Consider the following 20,807-nt stretch of genomic DNA (forward strand, 5'->3'; position numbering starts at 1 on the left):
GGAACAGAGAATGAATGCATAAAACAAGACATTAAATTCACATATTAAAAGACAATATAGGAATTTGTTATAACCATTCTAATTAAACAAAAATATTTAACAGAACAGCCTCAGGGTCATAGATTTCGAATATTAAATATGAATACATGTCTAATACATTAAAACTGAATGAGTAGTCCGCAAAGGATGAATAAAGTGCTGTGTATATCTAAACGAATCACATTGAAGTTAAAATTTAAAAAAGTGCCAGCGTGCAAACCTTGATGAAATTCATTGGAACCACCTCGAATGACCATTAAGTTTTAGCTTAAATACAAATTAGAGGGCATGGGTTGGCCACGAACAGGAAAGGCTGTTCATCAGGTGAGCTCCGAGCAGCTATGGTGTAAACCCTGACATCCGTCCTATATCATGTTCCCCAAAGGGTATCCTAGAATAATACATGGTCAGGAAGATGGTGGGCCTGGTCAGTGGGCCGCACTTTGGCGTGCAGAGTGTCTTTTCGTGATAGAAGTGGAAGCTGTAGTTCGGTACCCGGGCGACTGTGTGGCGAGAAGTTGCTGTGAAAGAGGTGCGGCCCATATCCGGTGACTGAGACTGTTCTCACAGCCACACCTTGCAGCCTTTTCCTTCCAGGTACTTTTCCCATTGCATATAGCATCCGAGACTACCACTGCTGAAATAACCTCTGTACCCGTACACCCCAAGGCAGGTGAAACTGAACTCTTGTTACTTTCTTCGACCTTGGCCCCTAGTCACCTGTAGTCCAGAACATCAGTCCTGTAAGTTATTTCCAAGTGACCTTATGCTGTGAATATTTCTCCCTTAGGATAACATAACCCCGTTCGAGTGTCCTGCCTCAAATCTGACAGCTGTCATTTTCTATTTTTAGTGTAAAATTTGATAACTTCTAAAGTATTTACCAGATTACAAAGTTATTGTTTAAAATACATAAAAAAAATTCCGATATTGGGCTCAAGTTTCTTCTTGAATGTCTTATTTATTGACTGTGTGTACAACAAATGGTTAACACTACCCTCCGATAAGCCTAAACTGCTCACCAACACTACCACAAAAGAGAGCATTTGGGATTATTAATTTAAGCCCTGTAAACCAATAAGGGTTTTCTAGACTTTCTACATGGTGTACCTCATTTTGGTACACCAAATAAACCGTCTTCCTACACGCACCACCACCTTGCAGCACACGAGCATTTCTGAGAACTTTCTGAAACCAGTATGGCGCCTAGAAATATTTTGTAGATGAGGAATCTGAGATTATCCAGTATTATGGGTATCTTTCATAGATTCACATGCCTGAATCATTCCCCGTCGTCGGGGTGGGAGTCCCCGGTAAATAATTATAGTAATGTCACATGGACATATACTTAGTACTAGGCCAGAGGCCTCACATTAGTAGCCTATCTAGGTCCTTATGTAAAAAGGACCAAACTTTGGCTAGTAGCCAATCAGCCCTTATCACCCTCCTGACCTTCCTGGAAGGAGCCCTTGTCCCTCAGATTTTCTACCGCACGTCGTGCTGAAGGGAGTCTCCACTGAGCTCTGCTCAGGTTTTTTCCTATATCTTTGGATTTTATCCTTTTATCCTTTTATTCTTCAAGTGTTGGTAGTTAATATGGCTACTACTCCTAAAAAAGCGCTTTTTAGACCCTGTGCCTCTTGTAGTAAAATGAGGTTACATATAGAGGACAAACATGAAGATTGCCTGTATTGCCTCTATCCTCAGCATTCTGCCAAGGAATGTAAGATTTGTTGCACTCTCCCGGTCAAGACGTTGAAGGACAGGGAAGGGCGACTGCTTCTGTGGCTCCAGAGACTAAAGAACAAAGAGCAGGTAGTCTCCTCAGGTGAGAGCGAGTGTTCCTTCAGGAGCTTCCACTCCGCTTCAAAAAGGCCTGGGCAGTCATCTCCAGATCAGTCTGTGGCGCCTCCTCACAAGAAGCCAAAGTCTGTTGAGAGTCATCCTAAGGTCAAGCCTTCTCTTCAGATGACCGAATTCAAAAAGCCTGCTATAATGTCGTCTAGCCTGCCTGTGACGTTGTCGACAGTCTCCATTTCGACATCCACGGCGTCTACTTTCTCCATGGCATCGACTACTACCACGTCGTCGACGATGGGTAGGTCAATATCTTCTGTCATTCCTGTCACAAAATCGTCGTCGTCGCCTTTGACAGCGCTCCCGTCGACGTCTGCTTCATCATCGGCGAAGGCAAAGCTTCCAGCGTCGACGAAAATCCCATCGTCGACGAGGACTTCCTCGTCGACGAAGATCCCATCTTCGACGAAGATCCCATCGTCGACGAAGACACAACCGTCGACGAAGATACAGCCGTCGACGAGTTCCTCGTCGGCGAGGACACCGTCGTCGACGAGGTCGTCGACGCCACCGTCGACGGGCCTGTCGACGACGAGACCGTCGACGGTGGCATCGTCGTCGTCGAATGCTACAGTGTCGACGCCGTCGACGAGGACGTCGTCGACGAAAACAACAATGACAATGAAAACACCTGAAACATCAAAAATAGTAGACGCTACACCATCAACAGACACCGCGTCAAAGGATTTACACTCCAAGGGCTCTCCCTCATTGAAGTATACATATACACACTTTAAAATGTCGTCATGTTTGGTCACACCAGAGATGACCTCACCCAGCAAGGTCCAACAGTTGATGCCAACGCAGTTTTTAGACACGGAAGATCCAGAAGATCAGTCCATGTTTCCCATAGCATCCAGTCCCTCTCATCTCAACATCAAAATTCATGAGAGTTCGGACTGTGAAGATTTTGAGGAAATTACAATTCAAGAATCAGTTCAAGAGCATACCACTGTTCAGCCTATGGTGTGCCTTCCAGCTTCAATTGTTTCTGACCTACAATTTCTAATTTCAGATTATAAACAAAGGTTTCCATCATCTGCTCCTGCCTTTGGAGTACAGGTACCACAGGAAACACCAACTCCTAAACATCGACAGCGGCCTCTCCCGCGGGATGTGCATCAGGAACAAGAGACATTTCCTCCTCAAAATTCTACGGATGAGGAAGAATATGAGGAAAAAGTGGGAATTGATGAGGCCCAGGATGAAGAAGGCGAAATACATGATGACGATGATATGGATTCTGATTATAATGCTAACCCAGATCCAATATCCCCAGACCAAGTACAGGACGATTCAACCCCTGAGGACTTAGGGGGATTCCATAATATCGTAGGAAGAGCGGCTGCAAGATTCAACATCCAAATAGCATCGGAAACGAAGGACTGTTTTCTTCATGATTTCAAAGAACCCTTCAAGAGATCAGCTCGCTCCATTCCAGTAATCGATTATATATGGGAGCAAGGACAAAAAATAATAAACTCCTCTCTCTCTCATTCCAGTGCCGGCTAGACTTGAAAAGAAATACAAAGCCCCAGACACTGCACCCGCATGTTTGACTGGTCAAACTAAACCTGATTCAGTTATATCTCAGGCCGCTCAGCGGAAGTCCAGCAATCCGTCAGCGACAATGACCGCTCCTCCTGATAAAGAAGGAAGAAAGCTTGATGCCATTGGCAAGAGATTTTCCTCCATGTCCGCCCTATCAATCAGGGCTGCAAATTCTCTGGCTTTACTAGGTCGCTATAATCGACAGATATGGGCAGATATAGCCCCATATCTGGGGGCGATTCCAGAAGACCAGAAAGACGAGGTTAAAAAGATTTTGCTGGAGGGTGAACGCTCTGCTTCAGAGATGATGGAGTTGGCCCTGGATATTGCTTCCACAGGGTTCCGTCAATTGGCGGGAGCAGCAGTTTTAAGGCGCCAGGGCTGGCTTAAAGCCACAGCATTCCGGCCTGAAGTGCAAGCCAAAGTCCTCGACATGCCTTTTGATGGGGAGCGCCTTTTCGGTGACCATATTGATGACATGCTGCAAGGCATTAAGAAGGATACCGAAACGGAGAAAGCCCTAGGCACTCTACAATTCAAGCAGAATTCCTTTCGAGGCTCCAGAGGTCGAGGACAACAGTCTCGTGGCAACTATCAAGGTTACAAGTCCTCTTATAATTCTTCCCAGCAGTACAAACCTCAATATCAGCAGAGGCAACAACAACAAGGACAATCCTCATATAACAAGTCGTCCTTTCGAGGAAGAGGAGGAAAGAAAGACAATAACAGACGTCAATGACTGCTTTCTCCAGCTGGCCTCCGCCTCTTCTCCACAGTTCGTAGTTGGAGGAAAAATTACCAACTTCCTTCACAATTGGAAGAAAATTACGACAGATCGTTGGGTGTTGCAGTTAGTCCGCTTCGGACACACTCTGGAGTTTCTCGAGCATCCTCCTCCAAATCCACCATGTCCGGCGCAACACAAAAATCTAAACATACTTCAACAGGAACTCTTGCTAATGCTTCAGAAAAAAGCAGTGGAAAGAGTTCCTCGAGAACAAAAGGGGAGAGGATTCTATTCCCGATTCTTCCTGATCGAAAAAAAGGAGAAGAAGCAGTGGAGACCGATACTGGATTTGAGAAACCTAAACAAATACCTCAAAAAGCAGTCTTTTCGTATGGTTACCCTTCAGGAGGTATTACACCTGCTCAATTCAAAAGACTATATGGTATCCTTGGACCTCCAGGATGCCTATTTTCATATCCTCATTCACAAGAGTCATCGACAATTCCTGAGGTTTACAGTGGCAGGCAGGCATACCAGTTCAGTCTTACCATTCGGCCTGAAGTCAGCTCCACGCATCTTTACAAAGTGTCTGTCTCCGGTAGCAGCATACCTTCGCCAGCATCATCATCAAGTCTTTCCCTACCTGGACGACTGGCTTGTCAAGGCTCCTACTCGGCCAGGCGTGGCCAAGTCCTCTACCGCCTGCCTTCGTCTCTTCGAGAACTTAGGCCTAACGCTCAACCAGGAAAAGTCAAATCTACGTCCATCACGACGTCTCAATTTCCTAGGAGCGACATTGGATACACAACAGGAGAAAGCCTTCCCTTCCAGGGAACGTCAGGTCAAGCTGAGAAACCTGGCCGTCCAAATTCAGACCAAAAAGAGAGTCAGGGTTCGACTATTCAAGTCGTTGCTAGGAATGATGTCTTCCAACATATTTCTCATTCCGCATTGTCGTCTCCACATGCGACCTCTACAGGAAGCTTTAACAAATCAGTGGATCCAAAGTACAGGATCTTTCGACGACTGGGTCAAGATCACTCAGGTCATGAAAAAGGCTCTGAGATGGTGGCTTCTGGGCGACAACTTGAACAAAGGCCTTCCTTTTTTACTCCCAGTCTCCCCTTATGTCATAACCACGGACGCATCACTGGAAGGATGGGGAGCGCTCCTTCAGGAATTGCAAGTTCAAGGTCAGTGGTCAGTGGCAGAAAAACGATTCCACATCAATTTGCTAGAGTTACGAGCAGTACGCTTAGCTCTTCGGGCATTTCTACCCCGAATCAGGAGCTTCCCAGTGCTTGTGAGGACGGACAACACCACCACAATGCACTACCTAAACAAACAGGGAGGTACTCGATCCAAGACGTTGTCTCGCGAATCTCAGCAAATTTGGAGGTGGCTACTCCAACACAACATTTCTCTGCGGGCAGAGTATGTCCCAGGAGTAGACAACATCCTGGCAGACTCGCTAAGCAGACAGCGCTCAATTTGCCACGAGTGGGAGCTCGACCAGAAGACGCTCGACTCAGTGTTCTCCCGTTGGGGCAAGCCTCACCTGGATCTCTTTGCGACGGAAATGAATGCGAAATGCCAACGTTACGCAAGCTGGCTTCCCCAGAAAAGATCCCTAGGGAATGCTTTTTCGATGACATGGTGCAAGACCTTTGCTTACGCCTTTCCACCGTTTCCCCTAATCCCAAGGGTTCTCCGGAAATTGAAAGCAGAGAGTTGTACCATGATCCTGATAGCCCCAGCGTGGCCGTGCCTGCACTGGTATACAGAATTACACCTTCTATCGCTGGAACCTCCAATTCTATTCAGGACATGCCCACATCTCCTTACAATGAACCAGGGACAAGTCCAACATCCGGATCCAACATCTCTCAAATTATCGGCTTGGCTCCTGAGTTCAGAGAGTTCCAGAATCTAGATCTTCCACAGGAATGCAGAGTCGTTCTAGCCCGGGCCCGGGCTGAAAGTACTAATAAGACATATTCCCTTAAGTGGAAAAGGTTCTGTTTGTGGTGTAGGGCTCAGAAATTGCATCCGTTCACTTCTACTCCAGCACAAATTCTGCCCTATTTGCTCCACCTAGCCAATTCAGGGCTGGCACACGCTTCAATAAAAGTCCATCTGGCGCCCATCTCCAGGTTTAGACGTTCTTCGTGTGGCGCTTCACTATGGACCAACAGACTGGTCAAGCAGTTTCTGAAGGGATTATTCAGAACTTTCCCTCCAGTACGAGCGTCACCACCTACATGGCAACTAAACGTGGTACTAGCTCAACTAATGAAACACCCGTTTGAGCCAATTCACAAAACAGATCTTAAATATTTGTCATGGAAAACGGCTCTACTACTGGCGCTCACGTCAGCAAGGAGAGTGAGTGAACTGCAGGCTTTTTCTGTGCAAGACCCTTTTATCCAGTTTAAGAATGACAGGGTCATTTTAAGGACTAATCCAAAATTTATACCAAAGGTTCCGTCCTCTTTCCGTCTCAATGAACCTATTGTCCTGAGATCTTTCTTCCCAAATCCATCATCTGCAGCTGAAAGATCTCTGCACTCATTGGACCTCAAGCGATGTCTCAAATTCTACATACACAGGACTGAGCAATTTCGGAAGTCTAACCAATTGTTTGTTGCATTCAGCAGGCCCAGGAAAGGCCTAGCATTGACAAAACAGAGCATTTCCAGATGGATTTCAGCGGCCATCGCATTCTGTCACCAACAGGCGGGCCATCCTCTGCCTTCAAAGGTTCGAGCTCACTCCACTAGAGCGGTAGCCACCTCCATGGCGCTCTTTGCTGGGGTACCCATTGTCGACATCTGCAGAGCGGCGACATGGAAGACGCCGCATACGTTCACCAAGCACTACTGCTTGGATTCTGAACTTATGAAGGATGCAGCAGTAGGACAGGCGGTCCTACGTCATCTATTTCATTAGAGGTGAGCCTTCTTCCTATCATCCCGCCTTCCAGGTAATTTATCGCACATTTCTTATCAGGTTGTGAGTATCATGTAAACTGTGTAACAACTTATGATAAGTTTATTATGTCTTTCAAGATATATGTGAGAAATGTGCTCATTATTGCTTGCTATTCTGATTCAGGCATGTGAATCTATGAAAGATACCCATAATACTGGATAAGAAATGCGTTACCTGTAACAGCAGTTATCCAGTATTGGTATCTTTCATAGATTCACATGCAACCCACCCGCCTCCCCTGGAAGGGCTCACCTAAGTCTTCTCAGTAGGTACTACTTGGCACGGTGCTTACGAAAATCTGAGGGACAAGGGCTCCTTCCAGGAAGGTCAGGAGGGTGATAAGGGCTGATTGGCTACTGGCCAAAGTTTGGTCCTTTTTACATAAGGACCTAGATAGGCTACTAATGTGAGGCCTCTGGCCTAGTACTAAGTATATGTCCATGTGACATTATTATAATTATTTACCGGGGACTCCCACCCCGACGACGGGGAATGATTCAGGCATGTGAATCTATGAAAGATACCAATACTGGATAACTGCTGTTACAGGTAAGTAACGCATTTCTTATATAATTTATCCACCAGAAAAATCATTACCGTGGGTAGGTCACTTGTTACTGCTTTTGAATGTTTGTATATTTTGTGAATCCAGTGAACCTGTGATGCGTGGCTGCCCCGTGTGTGTGAAGCTTGGCCTTTCTAGTCATGTTGCTAAATGGCACAAATACATCAGTGTGTCCTAACTGGTGATAGTTTGAACGTGTCTTAGTTATTTGATCTTATCATGGTTTCTATTTTTGTTTTTTCTGAAGAATTTCATCTAAATAGAAGTCATTTTCTCGTTTTAGGTTGAGAGTCCACTGGAAGAAGCAATAAAGTTTTTAACACCATTGAAGAATTTAGTTAAAAACAAAATAGAAACCCACCTTTATGCCTTTGAGATCTACTTTAGGAAAGGTAAGCAGTAGTTTAAAATATTTGTTTTGCTATGAAAGACATCTCGCATGTAGGGATGGTGAATTCTGACTGAGCTATTGAACTGGTTTTGCCTCTACATTTTCTCTGCAAATCTGGTCAGATTTAGAAATACTTAATTTCCCCCATCTTGTTTGGATTTGTTAATGACAAACAAATGTGTTTGAGGCATGAGTGTTGTAGATCACATGCTGTGTGCGTAGCTCGTCATCTAGTGTTGGGTCCGGATGTTTGCACTTGTTTTTCTTTGGAGAAGTCTTTCCAGTCCTAAGGTAGGGGACTCCTCCTTTCGGTGATAGTGCACATGGGCATTGACTCCATTGTTAGATTGTGTTTTCCGCCATCGGGTTCGGATGTCTATCGCTGTGCACCGGTTCGTCATCGTTCCTTCGGTTTCTCTCTGTGCGCAAGATACTCACCCTCGACAGTATTGTTTTCGATCGCGTCTCCCTTCCTATCGCGTATCGTAATTACAAAAAAAAAATTGTTTGACAGGAATGTTCGTGGAAGACTGTCGGGCCTACCCGCGACGGGTGGACCTGCAGTCAATGGAACGAACTCCCTTCAAATTCTGCCCTCTGTCATGCGAAATACCCACACACTGACTCACACGAAGTGTGTAATCTGTGTTTTGTCCCCCGAACACAGAGAACAAGACTGCAACATGTGCCAGGCTTTCCGCTCCAAGAAAACGCTTTGCAACCGTCTGACTCAATGTCGCAACATGCAGAGCCAGCATACAAGCTCCATTCCGGTTATCTTTGGTCAACAATCCGACGAACAGGCTGGTGAGGCCAGTCAAACTGAGGAGGAGCAGGAGCTGGTCACTATGTCGGAATTCGACTCCGACCAAGAGGAGGACTTCCCACATGGTCAATGTAACATAAGTACAGCTCCCCCATTGTCCCAAAAGACAATTCCAATTAAAAAGAAGACTCTTGGCCAACTCGCGTCCTCTGGTGCCGGTTGGCACCAAGATCACGCTTCTGACACCCCACTGTGAGAAAGTGCCCTCTTTCTTGCATGCCCCCACATCTTCGAGATGCCCCCTGAAAACTAACCTACAATCCACGTCTTGTCTGAGAGGCTGCCTTGAGTGCCACACAGCAGACAAGTTGCTGGACCCCTGGGTAGAGAGCCATCCTCTCTCCTGAGCCTGCCACAATGCACATCCTGGGCGAGGTGCTAGGTCCATTCCCCCAGGATGGGCATCCCGCCTCTGGGAGCTTCTCCAGGCCACTTGCCGTACTCCGCAACTGGACCCAACCGGTTCTGACCCCCACTCTGGCAGGAAGATAGGCGGGAAAGCCACTCTGGCAGGAAGATAGGCGGAAAACCCTAAGTCAGAGATAGGCTCCCACAGGAGATGAGCAGTATAGGGGGCGTACACACCCCAGGACAGGGACCCATTGGTCCCTGCCCTTACCCTACCTGTAACGCCCCTAAAATTAATATTTAGGGGCACCCTGAACCTTCCTTCCTCAGATCCCGATTTGAAACAAGCAAGAAGATCAAGAAACCAGCTGGCCTGCCGTGCAGCTGCTAACAAGAGGACAGCACCAACTGACTTGGCCCCAGCCTTACCAGCCTGTTGCTCCTTGAACCTGCTCCTACAAAATTCCGGCGCCTTCAGTGGTCAGCAACCTCAAAAACCCTGGAGGACCTGACTGGCTTGAGACTCTACCAAGACTGGGACTCCCACGAGAAGTGGTTCTGCTAAAAAAACAACACCCCTGGTGCCAGGCAGGAACCGCAAATCCAGCCCATTGCACCCGCCGAGCCCGGCCTGTGCCAGAGTGGACAAAGACCCTGAGGATGTCCCTCCGTCGATTGTAACCTGAAATCCAGTGCCCAAGGACCCTCCTTGACGAACCAGACGATGCCTGCAGCCTCACAAGGGACCCACCCGAACCGCAACCAGCAGAGGGTAAGATTTTCCGACATCAAAAGACACCGCTGCACCCGGAAATTCTTCTAAGTGTGGAGTTATGAAACTTTAAAATATTCATCTAAATTCAGCCGAACAACAAATTCCGATCAGGAGAGACGCCAGTGCTGTACCTTTCAGCCCAGCACTGAACCTGAAAAGTAACTATAACCGTGAATCTGAAAGAAACACATTAGTTAGATTCCTTACCTTAGAATAATCCCCAGGCGTTAGACTGGATCCAGAAAATTTTGCGTAGCAGTACCCTTGCGCGTCGGTAGGCATCGTCTGCGGCTCCGTGTCCGTCTTCGCCACCGGGATGACGTTGTCGGAGTACTTAGACGCCGCCCTCGCGCGCTGACGTCAGTTCTTCTTTTTTCCGCGCCAGCAAGCGCAGGTCCGGAGAAAGCAGTACCTTAGTCACTTTTTTACTGAACTTTTTTTTATCATTTTTGATCTCTTCTCGAATCTTCACGACTCTAGGTGCCGGTAGGGATGCCCGGGTTCAAGCCCTGTACCGACTGCAACCGACTGATGTCGGTTACTTATCCCCACCGCCGGTGCCTGCATTGCCTTGGGGCTGACCACGACGACCGGTCGTGCCCCGAATGCCGGGCCTTGACGTCGAAGGCTAGGCGGGAGCGGTCCCGCAAGCGCCTCGAGCTCTGGCAGTTGGCCCCGCGCCGCTCAAGGTCCCGGTCCAGGAGGGGGCCTAGGGACCAGTCGCGGGGCCACAGTCATCAAAGCTCGACGATTCAACACCATTCGTCAGGCTCCAAGTCCTCAGGTAAGAGGCACAAGAAGTCAAAGAGACGCCATCGCTCTTCTGACTTCCCCAGACACTCGCGCGACGCGGGTTCGGGCTACACCGGCTCCGCCGGAGCCGCAGCCAGCTCCATACCCCGCCGGTCCCTGGGCTGAACGCAACACCGGAGGAGATAGAGGCCTTCCTCATGGCCATGAGTTCCCTCTCCTCCGTCGGGTCCCGCGGTTCCTCTGGGCCCTGCGGCCCCGACTGGGAGTCCAAGCGGGCCAGGCGCTCCGTCCCCGGCGCATCCGGCCACTTCGGTCTGGGTCGCCGTTGGCCGACCTCACAACCCCGCCGGCGTCGACCCCTAGGGTGTCGCCCCCAGCGCCGTCCCCGCACTACGCCGTCCCTGATCCCTCTCTCGGTCCGGATCCGCCTTTCTTCTTTGATCCGGCTCCATCCTTTGACCCTGAGTTTCAGGAGATTGAGGACGAAGGCGATTGGGAGGGGTCTGAGGACCCTCTGACACGTGAGTGTCAGTCCTTCCATGACTGGACAGAGGAGCTAGGGGAGGCCAGTGGTCTTGATACCTCCCCTGACACTGGCTTTGTCTCCCCTCCTACCGTGGCTACGGAGGAGGGGGCTGCTTATAGTGTGGTGCTGACGCGGGTAGCCAAGGCCTTGGCACTTACGCTCCCCGTCGCTACTATGAAGTCTAACTTCCTCACTGAGGACCTAAAAACGCAGACTGGCGCACCGGAGCCTTTACTGCCGTTTAATGAGGCTCTCATGGATGTCCTGTTGGGAACCTGGTCCAGGCCCGCTACAGGCCCCCCTGTAGATAGGAATGTCGCCAGGCGCCACCGACCAGCTCCGGGCGACCCTAGCTTCCTGTCCACCCACCCCCAAGAGCCTGGTTATCCAGGGCTCTACTTCCCAATCCGCATTCCCAACTGCACCCCCAGATCGAGAATCCAAAAGGTATGAACAGTTTGGTAAAACTGTTTTCCTCTCTCAGCTGTGGGTTGCTTTCAGTAAACACCGCTTGCCTTTTGGGCCGTTATACCCACTCTGTGTGGGATACGGTTGCGGCCGTGCTGCCAGAGGGTCAGGAGGGGGCCCGAGCAAAACTCGCTCAAGCCCTCGCGGAGGGACGAGACGCAGCTCGATATTCCATACGATGTGGGCTGTATACCATGGACTCGCTGGGCAGGGCGATGTCAACGACGGTGGCTGTTCGCCACACGCCTGGCTGAGGTCCGCCAACTTCTCGACCGATGTCCAGGACACCCTCATGGACATGCCGTTTGATGGCAGCCACCTCTTTGGTGGCAAGGCAGATCATGTGCTTGATCGCTTCAAGGACTCCAGGGCTACGGCCAAGTCCTTGGGCCTCTCGGGCCAGCGGCAGCAGCAGTCTGCCTTTCGCTCCTTTGTGGCCAAGGAAGGGGCGCCCCTTCACGTCTTGCCAGCCACGTGCCACAGTTTAACATCCAGCGCGGTGGCGGACGTGGTAACCGCCGTGGCGGTGCCAGGGGACAACGGCGTGGCCAGCCCACATCCACCCCCGCAGCATCCGCCTCAAAGCCCTCCTAGTCCGAGCTTTCAGGACCATTTGACGCCAGTGGGGGGCAGGGTCCGCCATCACCTCCTCCACTGGCGCACCATCACTTCGGACAGGTGGGTGCTGCAGATCGTCCGAAGCGGCTACTCCCTCCCCTTCGAGGCGACCCCTCCAGCTATGCCACTGCAGTACCACCGCGTGTCGGGGGATCACTTGCAACTTCTGCAAGAGAAAGTGTCGGCCCTCTTGGCCAAGGGGGCCATCGAGCGCGTTCCTGGGCCAGAAGTAGGGCGTGGTTGCTATTCCAACTAGTTTCTGGTTTCCAAGAAGGGCAAAGGGGGCCTACGCCTTATCTTGGACCTACGGAACGTCAACGGCTTCCTCCGGAAGGAGAAGTTCAAGATGCTGACTCTGGCTCAGGTCTTAGCTGCCCAGGACCACGGAGACTGGATGGTAGCGTTGGACTTGCAGGACGCGTATTTTCACATTCCCGTCCTGCCGGCCCACCGGCGTTACCTGCGGTTCATGGTAGGCCACGAGCACTTCCAGTTCACCGTGCTCCCCTTTGGCCTTACCAGCGCCTCCACGGGTGTTCACGAAAGGGATGGCGGTGGTCGCAGCTCATCTGCGCAGGTTAAGGGTGTCAGTCTTCCCCTACCTCGACGACTGGTTGTTGAAGGCGTGCTCGCCCCAGACAGTAGTCAGCCGCCTTCAGACTACGGCCGACCTCCTGCACTTGCTGGGGTTTTCCATCAATGTGCCGAAGTCATACCTGTGACCCTCTCAAAGGCTCCTCTCCATCGGAGCGGTTCTGGATTCGGCGCAGTTTCGGGTTTATCCTCCCGAACAGTGGGTTCGGGATATTCAGGCTCTGATTCCGATCTTTCAGCCTTTATCCGAGTCTCGGTCAGGTTGACGCTGCGGCTTCTGGGGCTGATGGCCTCCTGCATCCTTCTGGTGCATCACGCCAGGTGGCGGATGCAGGCTCTGTAGTGGGACCTGAAGTTTCAGTGGGCCCAGCATCATGGCAACCTGTCCGACCATGTCCGGATCTCGGAGGGCACTGCGAGACAGTTGCAGTGGTGGCTCACGGACCGTGATTAGGTCAGCGGCAGATCCCTCTCCCTACCCCAACCGGAGCATGTTGTTGTAACGGATGCGTCCCTCCTGGGCTGGGGGGGGGCCACATGGGAGAGGCGGAGATTAGAGGCCTCTGGTCTCCGGCGGAGTCCCGGCTCCACATCAAAAATCTGGAGCTGCGGGCGATCCGGCTTGCACTGAAGGCATTCCTTCCCTCTGTCCGGGGAAGTGTGGTACTCCATACAAACAGGGCGGGGTGGATCATCAGGGCGTGACCCTGGTGGTTCAACACCTGGCAGGTTCCCTGAACGCCATGCGGACGAACTCAGCCGTCGGTGCATGATGGATCACGAATGGCGTCTGAACTCGCACGTGGCGCAAGGCCTCTTTCAGCGATGGGGAGAGCCTTGGTTACATCTATTCGCCACAGAAGAGAACGCGCAATGTCATCAGTTCTGCGTGTTGGAATTTCCAAGGCGGCACTCGCTCTGAGACGCTTTTCGTCGCGAAGGGAGCTGCGGTCTGTTGTGCACCTTTCCGCATATACCACTTCTGCCCAGAGTGCTGAAGATCAGGCGCGACCAGGCCCAAGTCAGCCTTGTGGCTCCGGACTGGGCACGAAGATACTGGTATCCCGAGCTACTCAGCATGTCAGTCGATCCCCCGATTCATCTGCCTCTTCAGGAGGACCTTCTGTCGCAGCAGCAGGGAGGGGTCGGTCCTCCACCCGAACCTGTCCAGTCTCCACCTCCATGCGTGGAGATTGAGCGGCGACAGTTGAGGCCATTTGACTTACCTCCTGAAGTCTGCGATGTCATTCTTGCAGTCAGGCGTCGCTCCACAAAATCGGTATACACCTGCAGGTGGAACAAATTTGTGGCATGGTGCACAGCAAAGGCTGTGGATCCCCTCTCTGCCCCTCTTTCTGAGGTTCTCCTCTTCCTTCTTTCTCTTGCCCAGCAGGGCTCTGCTCTGGGCACTATTAAGGACTACCTCTCTGCCATTTCCGCCTTCTTAAGGCTTCCTGATCAGCCCTCTTTGTTCATGTCCCCCGTTGTAAATAAGTTCTTGAAGGGCATCACTCATCTGTTCACTCCTGTTCCTTTCGTGATGCCGCAGTGAGACCTGAACCTTGTTCTGACTTATGATGTGCGCTCCTTTTGAGCCACTTCATAACTGCCCTCTTCTCACTCTTAAGACTGCATTCCTGGTTGCCATCACCTCTGCCAGGAGAGTGAGTGAGCTCCAGGCCCTTTCTTAACAACCTCCCTTCCTTTCTGTCCATCTGGACAACGTTGTGTTGCGGACGCGACCCTCTTTCCTGCCCAAGGTAGTCACAGCCTTCCACATCGGGCAGTCCATCACTTTGCCCACCTTCTTTCCACCTCCGCATCCCTCGAAAGAGGAAGAGAGGCTCCACCGTCTGGACCCAAAACGTGCGCCCTCATTCTATCTGGATCGCACACGCCAGTTCCGGGTGGATGACCAACTCTTTGTTGGTTACGTGGGCGCTAAGAAGGGACGGGCGGTGCACAAACAAACCATCTCTCGGTTGGTCGTCTCGTGCATCAAGATTTGCTACTCTTTGGCGAGGAAGGAGCCTCCTGTAGGGCTGAGGGGCCATTCCACTCGGGCCACGGCAGCTACTACTGCCCTGGGCCCGGGAGTCCCCTTGCAGGACATCTGTCAGGCAGCTACGTGGCCCTCGCTGCACACATTCGCAAGACAGCCAAGTCCGGAGAGATGGCTTCTTTGGCCGTTCCGTTCTCCGGGACTTTCTGGTGTGATCTTGGTTCGCAGACCCACCACCGGGGTTGGTATTGCTGGGGTATCTATTCTAAGGTAGGGAATCTAACTAACGTGTTTCTTTCAGATGAACAAGTTACTTACCTTCAGTAACAATATATCTGTAAGAAACATTAGTTAGATTCCTCACCGCCCCACCCATCCTCCCCGTTCTGCCAACCGATATCTAGGGTTAAGGCCATCCCTTTCAGGGCCTTAGTTTCATGGCACCAGTGTCGGTTTTTATCATTGCTCTGTGTTTCTGGTGCGGAAAAGCTGTGCATAAGAACTGATGTCAGCGCGCGAGGGCGGCGTCTAAGTACTCTGACGTCATCCCGGCGCCAACGACGCCGGACGTGGAGCCGCAGACGACGCCTACCGACGCGCAAGGGTACTGGTACGCAAATTTGTCCGGATCCATTCTGACGCCTGGGGGTTATTCTAAGGTAAGGAATCTAACTAACTAATGTTTCTTACAGATATATCGTTACCGAAGGTAAGTAACTTGTTCTTTACTGCTAACTCCAAACCAAGCTCGGAGCCCAGACCTTAGGTGTTTAAACACAAGTCCGGAACTGACCAGCACCATTCAGCCTCGAAACAATCTTCGGATCCAAAGACCTCAACGGTTCCGACTTCGGCACCGAAAATGTAGACTCCGAAGCAGACAGAGGTGCAGAAAACAAATAAGAAGCCCATTTTCGATGCCCCAATTAAAAAACAGGATCCGAAACAAAAGCTTTTGTATATTCATCCACTGACTGGCCATTTCACCACTAAAGCGTAGAGGGGTTGGCCTAACGGCTAAGGCGCTCGACCTCGGACCTGGGGATCTGAGTTCGAGTCTCGGTAACGACGCCAAAAACCTCCTGTGATTCTGGGCAAATCACTTAATCTCCCCGTGCCTAAAAATGAAAGTGTGTCCTCATGTAACGTAACTGGTGCTATGTAAAGTGCTCTGATACCTGATTCGGTTCGGGTCTAGTTCGCGCTATATAAAACTCTGCAAAAAAAAAAAGCAATTCTAAAAAGAAGGGCTGATGCAGAAGAAGAATCGCATCCCTTTGAAGAAGAGATCTGTTGGAACCAACCCTTCCCCTTCTCCTACCTCCAGCTATTCTTCCTTCATCACCACCTTCCCTCAGCTTCAACCAATTTCACTTAAACATTCACCACCACATACACCTGACAACCAGGATGATGGGGATGACTCTCAGGATAGGCATGATGATCAGCCATTACAAGACCCATGGGACGATTATAACACCAATTCGCCCACAGGCAATGATCCCGACCTGTACCCTACCAACCCTTCTCAACCAGATGATAGTGTAGGCTATATTTAGTTCCTGGGTAGAGGTGCCAACTACCATGGGGTGCAGCTACATAAGGAGTCATTAGAAGATTTCCTCTTTGAAACCCTCAGTACCATGCAGAAGTCATCACATACACTACCTATGCTTAAAGGAATGGTCCGGCATGTAGATGACTTTTTAAGTGGCCCAGTCAGAGCTTGTATTCCTACACCCTAGAGTGGACAAGAAGTACAAGCCAGCACCATCGGACCCAGTATATATAAGTGGACACTTGCTACTAGACTCCCTGGTTGTGTCCAATGCAAGAAAAAGAGCAAACTCCCAGATGACAGGAGAGGCTCCACCTCCTGATAAGGAATCAAAACGTATTGGCGCTTCTGGCAAAAGGGTAGCTTCTCAGGAAGCCAATTTCTGGTGCGTCTCCAACACTATGGCACTATTAGCGCGATACGACTTAGCGCACTGGGATGAAATGGAACAACTGGTCCAATATTTACCCCAGGAACACAATTCAAAAGCACAAGATCTGATTCATGAAGGGCAACTTATTTCTAACGATCAAATAAGATGTTCTCTAGATGCTGTGGACACTGTTGCTAGAGCTGTAAATACTAGTGTCCTTTTAAGGAGGCGTGCCTGGCTCCACATATCTGATTTTAAACCAGAGGTTCCGTACTCCATATTAAATACCCCATTCAACAAGGAACATTTATTTGTACCAGTAGTAGATTCTTCCCTTGAAAAAATGAAGACCGATACTGAGGTAGCCAAATCTATGGGAGCCCTTCAGTCCACTCAGGGTCTTTCTTCCTTTTGACACTCCTTTTACCGAGGAGGTTCCAAGAATACCTCTTCGGAAGCCCCCTCCACGTATAAGGGCAATAACCAACCCTCTTCATCTAGGGGTATTTCAGGCGAGGTTACAGGGGTAACAAGGGTAAAGGCAGGTGCTGGGGTTCAAACACGCGTACCTCCCCCGCCTACACAGGAACAAAGGAGGGAGCCCAAACCTCTGGAGTGAACTGGTGGGAAGACCCTGGCATTGATCTGGGCGAGGGGGGAAGCTGAGGCCCCCAGATGAGATGACGCCATCTTGTATTGTCCCAGTAGGGTTGGGAAAGGGACAAAGATAATGTGGCACCCTCGGATTGGCATGGGGTGCCCGGCTTCTTTAACTTTCCACTCCCACGTAAAAGGTCTTTCACAAGGGGTATAATACTTTTTGTTGGAGCTGGACGTTGATACTGGAGGTGGCATCCATTGAAAACGCTACCTACAGTTGACGCCAGGACCAGTGGGTCTCTCTCCAGGACCAGGAAAGCTGGAACCCTTACACCCCCTAATGACTAGTTGTGGGTAGAAATGGACTACTTACCCAGTAAGAGAGATGCCCCAGAGGAGAAAAAGTACAAAGGCTGGGACAGTGAGCCAGTGGAGCCCAGTCCCTGCAAAGTGTGACGCCTTGGAGACCAGGAAACCTAAGGGAAGACTCCAGGTGGTTAGTGTGAGAAAGTACCATCTTTCTTGCATGGTATGCCCCCACCTTTTGCTGAATTGCTGATGTACTTTGACAATCAGGTGCCCAGTGCCTGTGTTCCTTCCCTAAAACTGTATTGAAACCTAAACCCAATTGGCATCTCTGGCCACATGTTAGCCCCTGGTAAATGGTACCCTAGGTACCCAGGGCACTTTGACCAGAGAAGGCCCCTAAGGGCTGCAGCCCTTATTGTGCCATCCTTAGGAGTCCTGTACCCGGACACACACACACACACACACACACACACACACACACACACACACACACACACACACTGCCTTTCCAGGCTGAGTGTCCTGGTGCAGAACAAAATGAAGAGGCGACATGGCACACATCCCTTGGACTGCTACCATGAGGCACAGGGTCAAGACTGATTTGCATATGACCGGGTCTAAAGGTGAGCAAAAGAATGATGGATTTAACCCAGATCTCTTGACTGGGGGGTGAATGTTTTGATTTGTTCTGCATTCATCCATCAATTGTGTCTTTTGATGTCGGTTTATTAGACAACAATGGAATGTTTATTTTATTGCTTGTTAATGCTGTTTTTCTCTTTTGAGCAACTCCTGTATTCTTGTTCTTGTTTTCTTTTTGCACGTGTAAAGCGCTTTGATACCCTCCGGGTCTAGCCAGCGCTATAGAAAACCTTTCAAATAAATAAAAGTTCCCCAGTCCGCCACTACAGACTGTAGAGCAGTCGTCGTGCACTGCTAGCCTGACATTGCCATGGGAAGCAATGGCAAAGCCCCCATTACCCCTGGACATGTAAGTCACCCCTCTGGCAGACCTACCAAACCCTAAAGGCGGGTGTATCATATGATACATACAAGACATGTATTTTACATGTTCTGACAGTAAAACATGCAAAACAACTGTGTGAGAAAGTGGCTCTGTATATACTGGATTAGAAGGAAGTACAGCGTGTATAGAGTCCACCAACACCAGAGGTATAACAGAGGTTAAAGTCAGAACTGACCTTACACTCCTAAGTGGTAGCTTGGTCGAGCAGTAAGGCAGTACCAGAGGACCGTGTAAAGCATTTGTTGTACACACTCAGTCAGCAAAAGGTTTCACACACTCAAGGACTGAACTCCAGGCCAATTGTTTGTATATCCAAAGATAGTTTTATTTTTAGAACCAACAGTTATAAAAATATACTTTTCTCGATATGAGTATTCTCATGTAGTTACTTTGCAAGGAAGCAATAAAGTGTGTGCACACAATAGTTACAGTACAAACCGTAAGCAACACAGTTTTGCAGCGTGAATCTTTCTGGATTCACTATGCTGTGCATATTCCGCAATCTGGTGGTTGGGTCCGGAATTGTAGTCTTTTTTTCTCTTTTTTTCGTAGCCCAGGTGGGCGTCGACGTCCCACCATTTGGTGTACCTTCTGTGACGTCGGCATGCTTCTGGCGGAAGCTACCACCCTTGGGCGCCATCTTCAGATTCTTTTTTCCGCCGTTGGGTCTGGATTGTCGCGTGAAGCTCCAGATGTTTTGGAGGAGAAAAGGAGAAAAATAAGCGAATTTCTTCAGGAAAAAACTCGAAGACCAGGAGAAGATCATCAGAGTCGGGACGACGAAGGAGGAGAGGAACCTCGAGATCTTCGACGTCCGGAGAATGCGCACACAGGGGGCCCCCTGAGCGCAGTAATGGACAACACACCATTTAAATTCTGCCGTAATTGCCACCACAAGTACGCGCAGAGACCAGCACCCGGTCTGCAACCTCTGTCTGTCAATTGACCACGGGAGCAAGGACTGCAACGCCTGCTCTGTCTTCACGCCGAAGATGCTGAGGATTCGGGGAAAGCAGAGGATAGCTCACCACACGATGCAGGGCAAGGGCAAGGCCCCGTCGCTGTACGACCTGGGCCTCTCCACCGACGACGATGACATCGCCGAAGGCCCAGATATCTCCACGGTCGCAGAGACTGATAAGAAATCGTCAGACAAGGTAGGAGAGTCTACGACCCCGAAACCCTCGACAGGGCCTCAAACCTGAGGCTGACTCTCGAAAATCAGGGTCTAGAACCTCGAAGGGGGCACCGGTGTCGAAATCTTCGACGTCCGAAGCTGCGGTCCCCGAAAAACAACCCAGCGGATCCTTCGAGAAGGACTCCCAGATGGCAAAGACCAGCGAAAAGCAAAGGTCGTCGAAGCAAGCTCCGATAAGGGATCCTCGACTTCGAAGGAGAAGGAGCCAAGAGCCGCTTCGACGTCGGCGGGGCCGATGAAGAGGGCGGCCGAATCGCTCGACGCCGAGCAGGCCACACAGATGGAGAGAAAGAAAAGAAGGCTCGAGGCTGAGATGAAAAACATCATCCAGAGGAAGAAGGACTTCGAAGACAAAATGAAAAGCTTCAGGATCCCCTCGAGCCCACAACAGTCCTCGAAGAGATAGAAGAACACGAGGAGTTCGACGCCAAAGAGCTGCCGAAAACTCCAGAGCAGGGAGAAGAGGAGGACCTCTATTACACAGAGGGTGATTATGGGGACCCGCGTTCGAGCTACGACCCGGGATCCTCGACTGCTCAGGACCAGGATTGGCAGGACATAGAGGCTGAAAACCCGGGAGAGGCTGTGGAGACATACCCCTCGAGGCCTTCGCCGCCAGACGACATTGGGGCCTACTATGAGGTCGTCAAGAAGGCTGCAGCTGCTTCAAATTGGAGGAGGAGAAGGCTAAGGCAGATTTCCTGCTGGAAA

General features: G+C 50.3%; 1 protein-coding gene across 1 annotated transcript in view; it reads left to right on the forward strand.

Moving 5' to 3' along the window:
• NAA15 (N-alpha-acetyltransferase 15, NatA auxiliary subunit) overlaps nucleotides 1–20,807 on the forward strand; it is a 689,053-nt gene that overhangs the window by 500,071 nt on the left and 168,175 nt on the right. Inside the window, exon 16 of the mRNA XM_078676786.1 lies at nucleotides 8,014–8,122. Within this exon, the coding sequence (XP_078532912.1) occupies nucleotides 8,014–8,122 (109 nt within the window). The remainder of the gene's footprint in view (nucleotides 1–8,013; nucleotides 8,123–20,807) is intronic.

The sequence above is a fragment of the Lissotriton helveticus genome, chromosome 2_1 (assembly GCF_964261635.1).
Source record: "Lissotriton helveticus chromosome 2_1, aLisHel1.1, whole genome shotgun sequence".
NCBI lineage: Eukaryota > Metazoa > Chordata > Amphibia > Caudata > Salamandridae > Lissotriton > Lissotriton helveticus.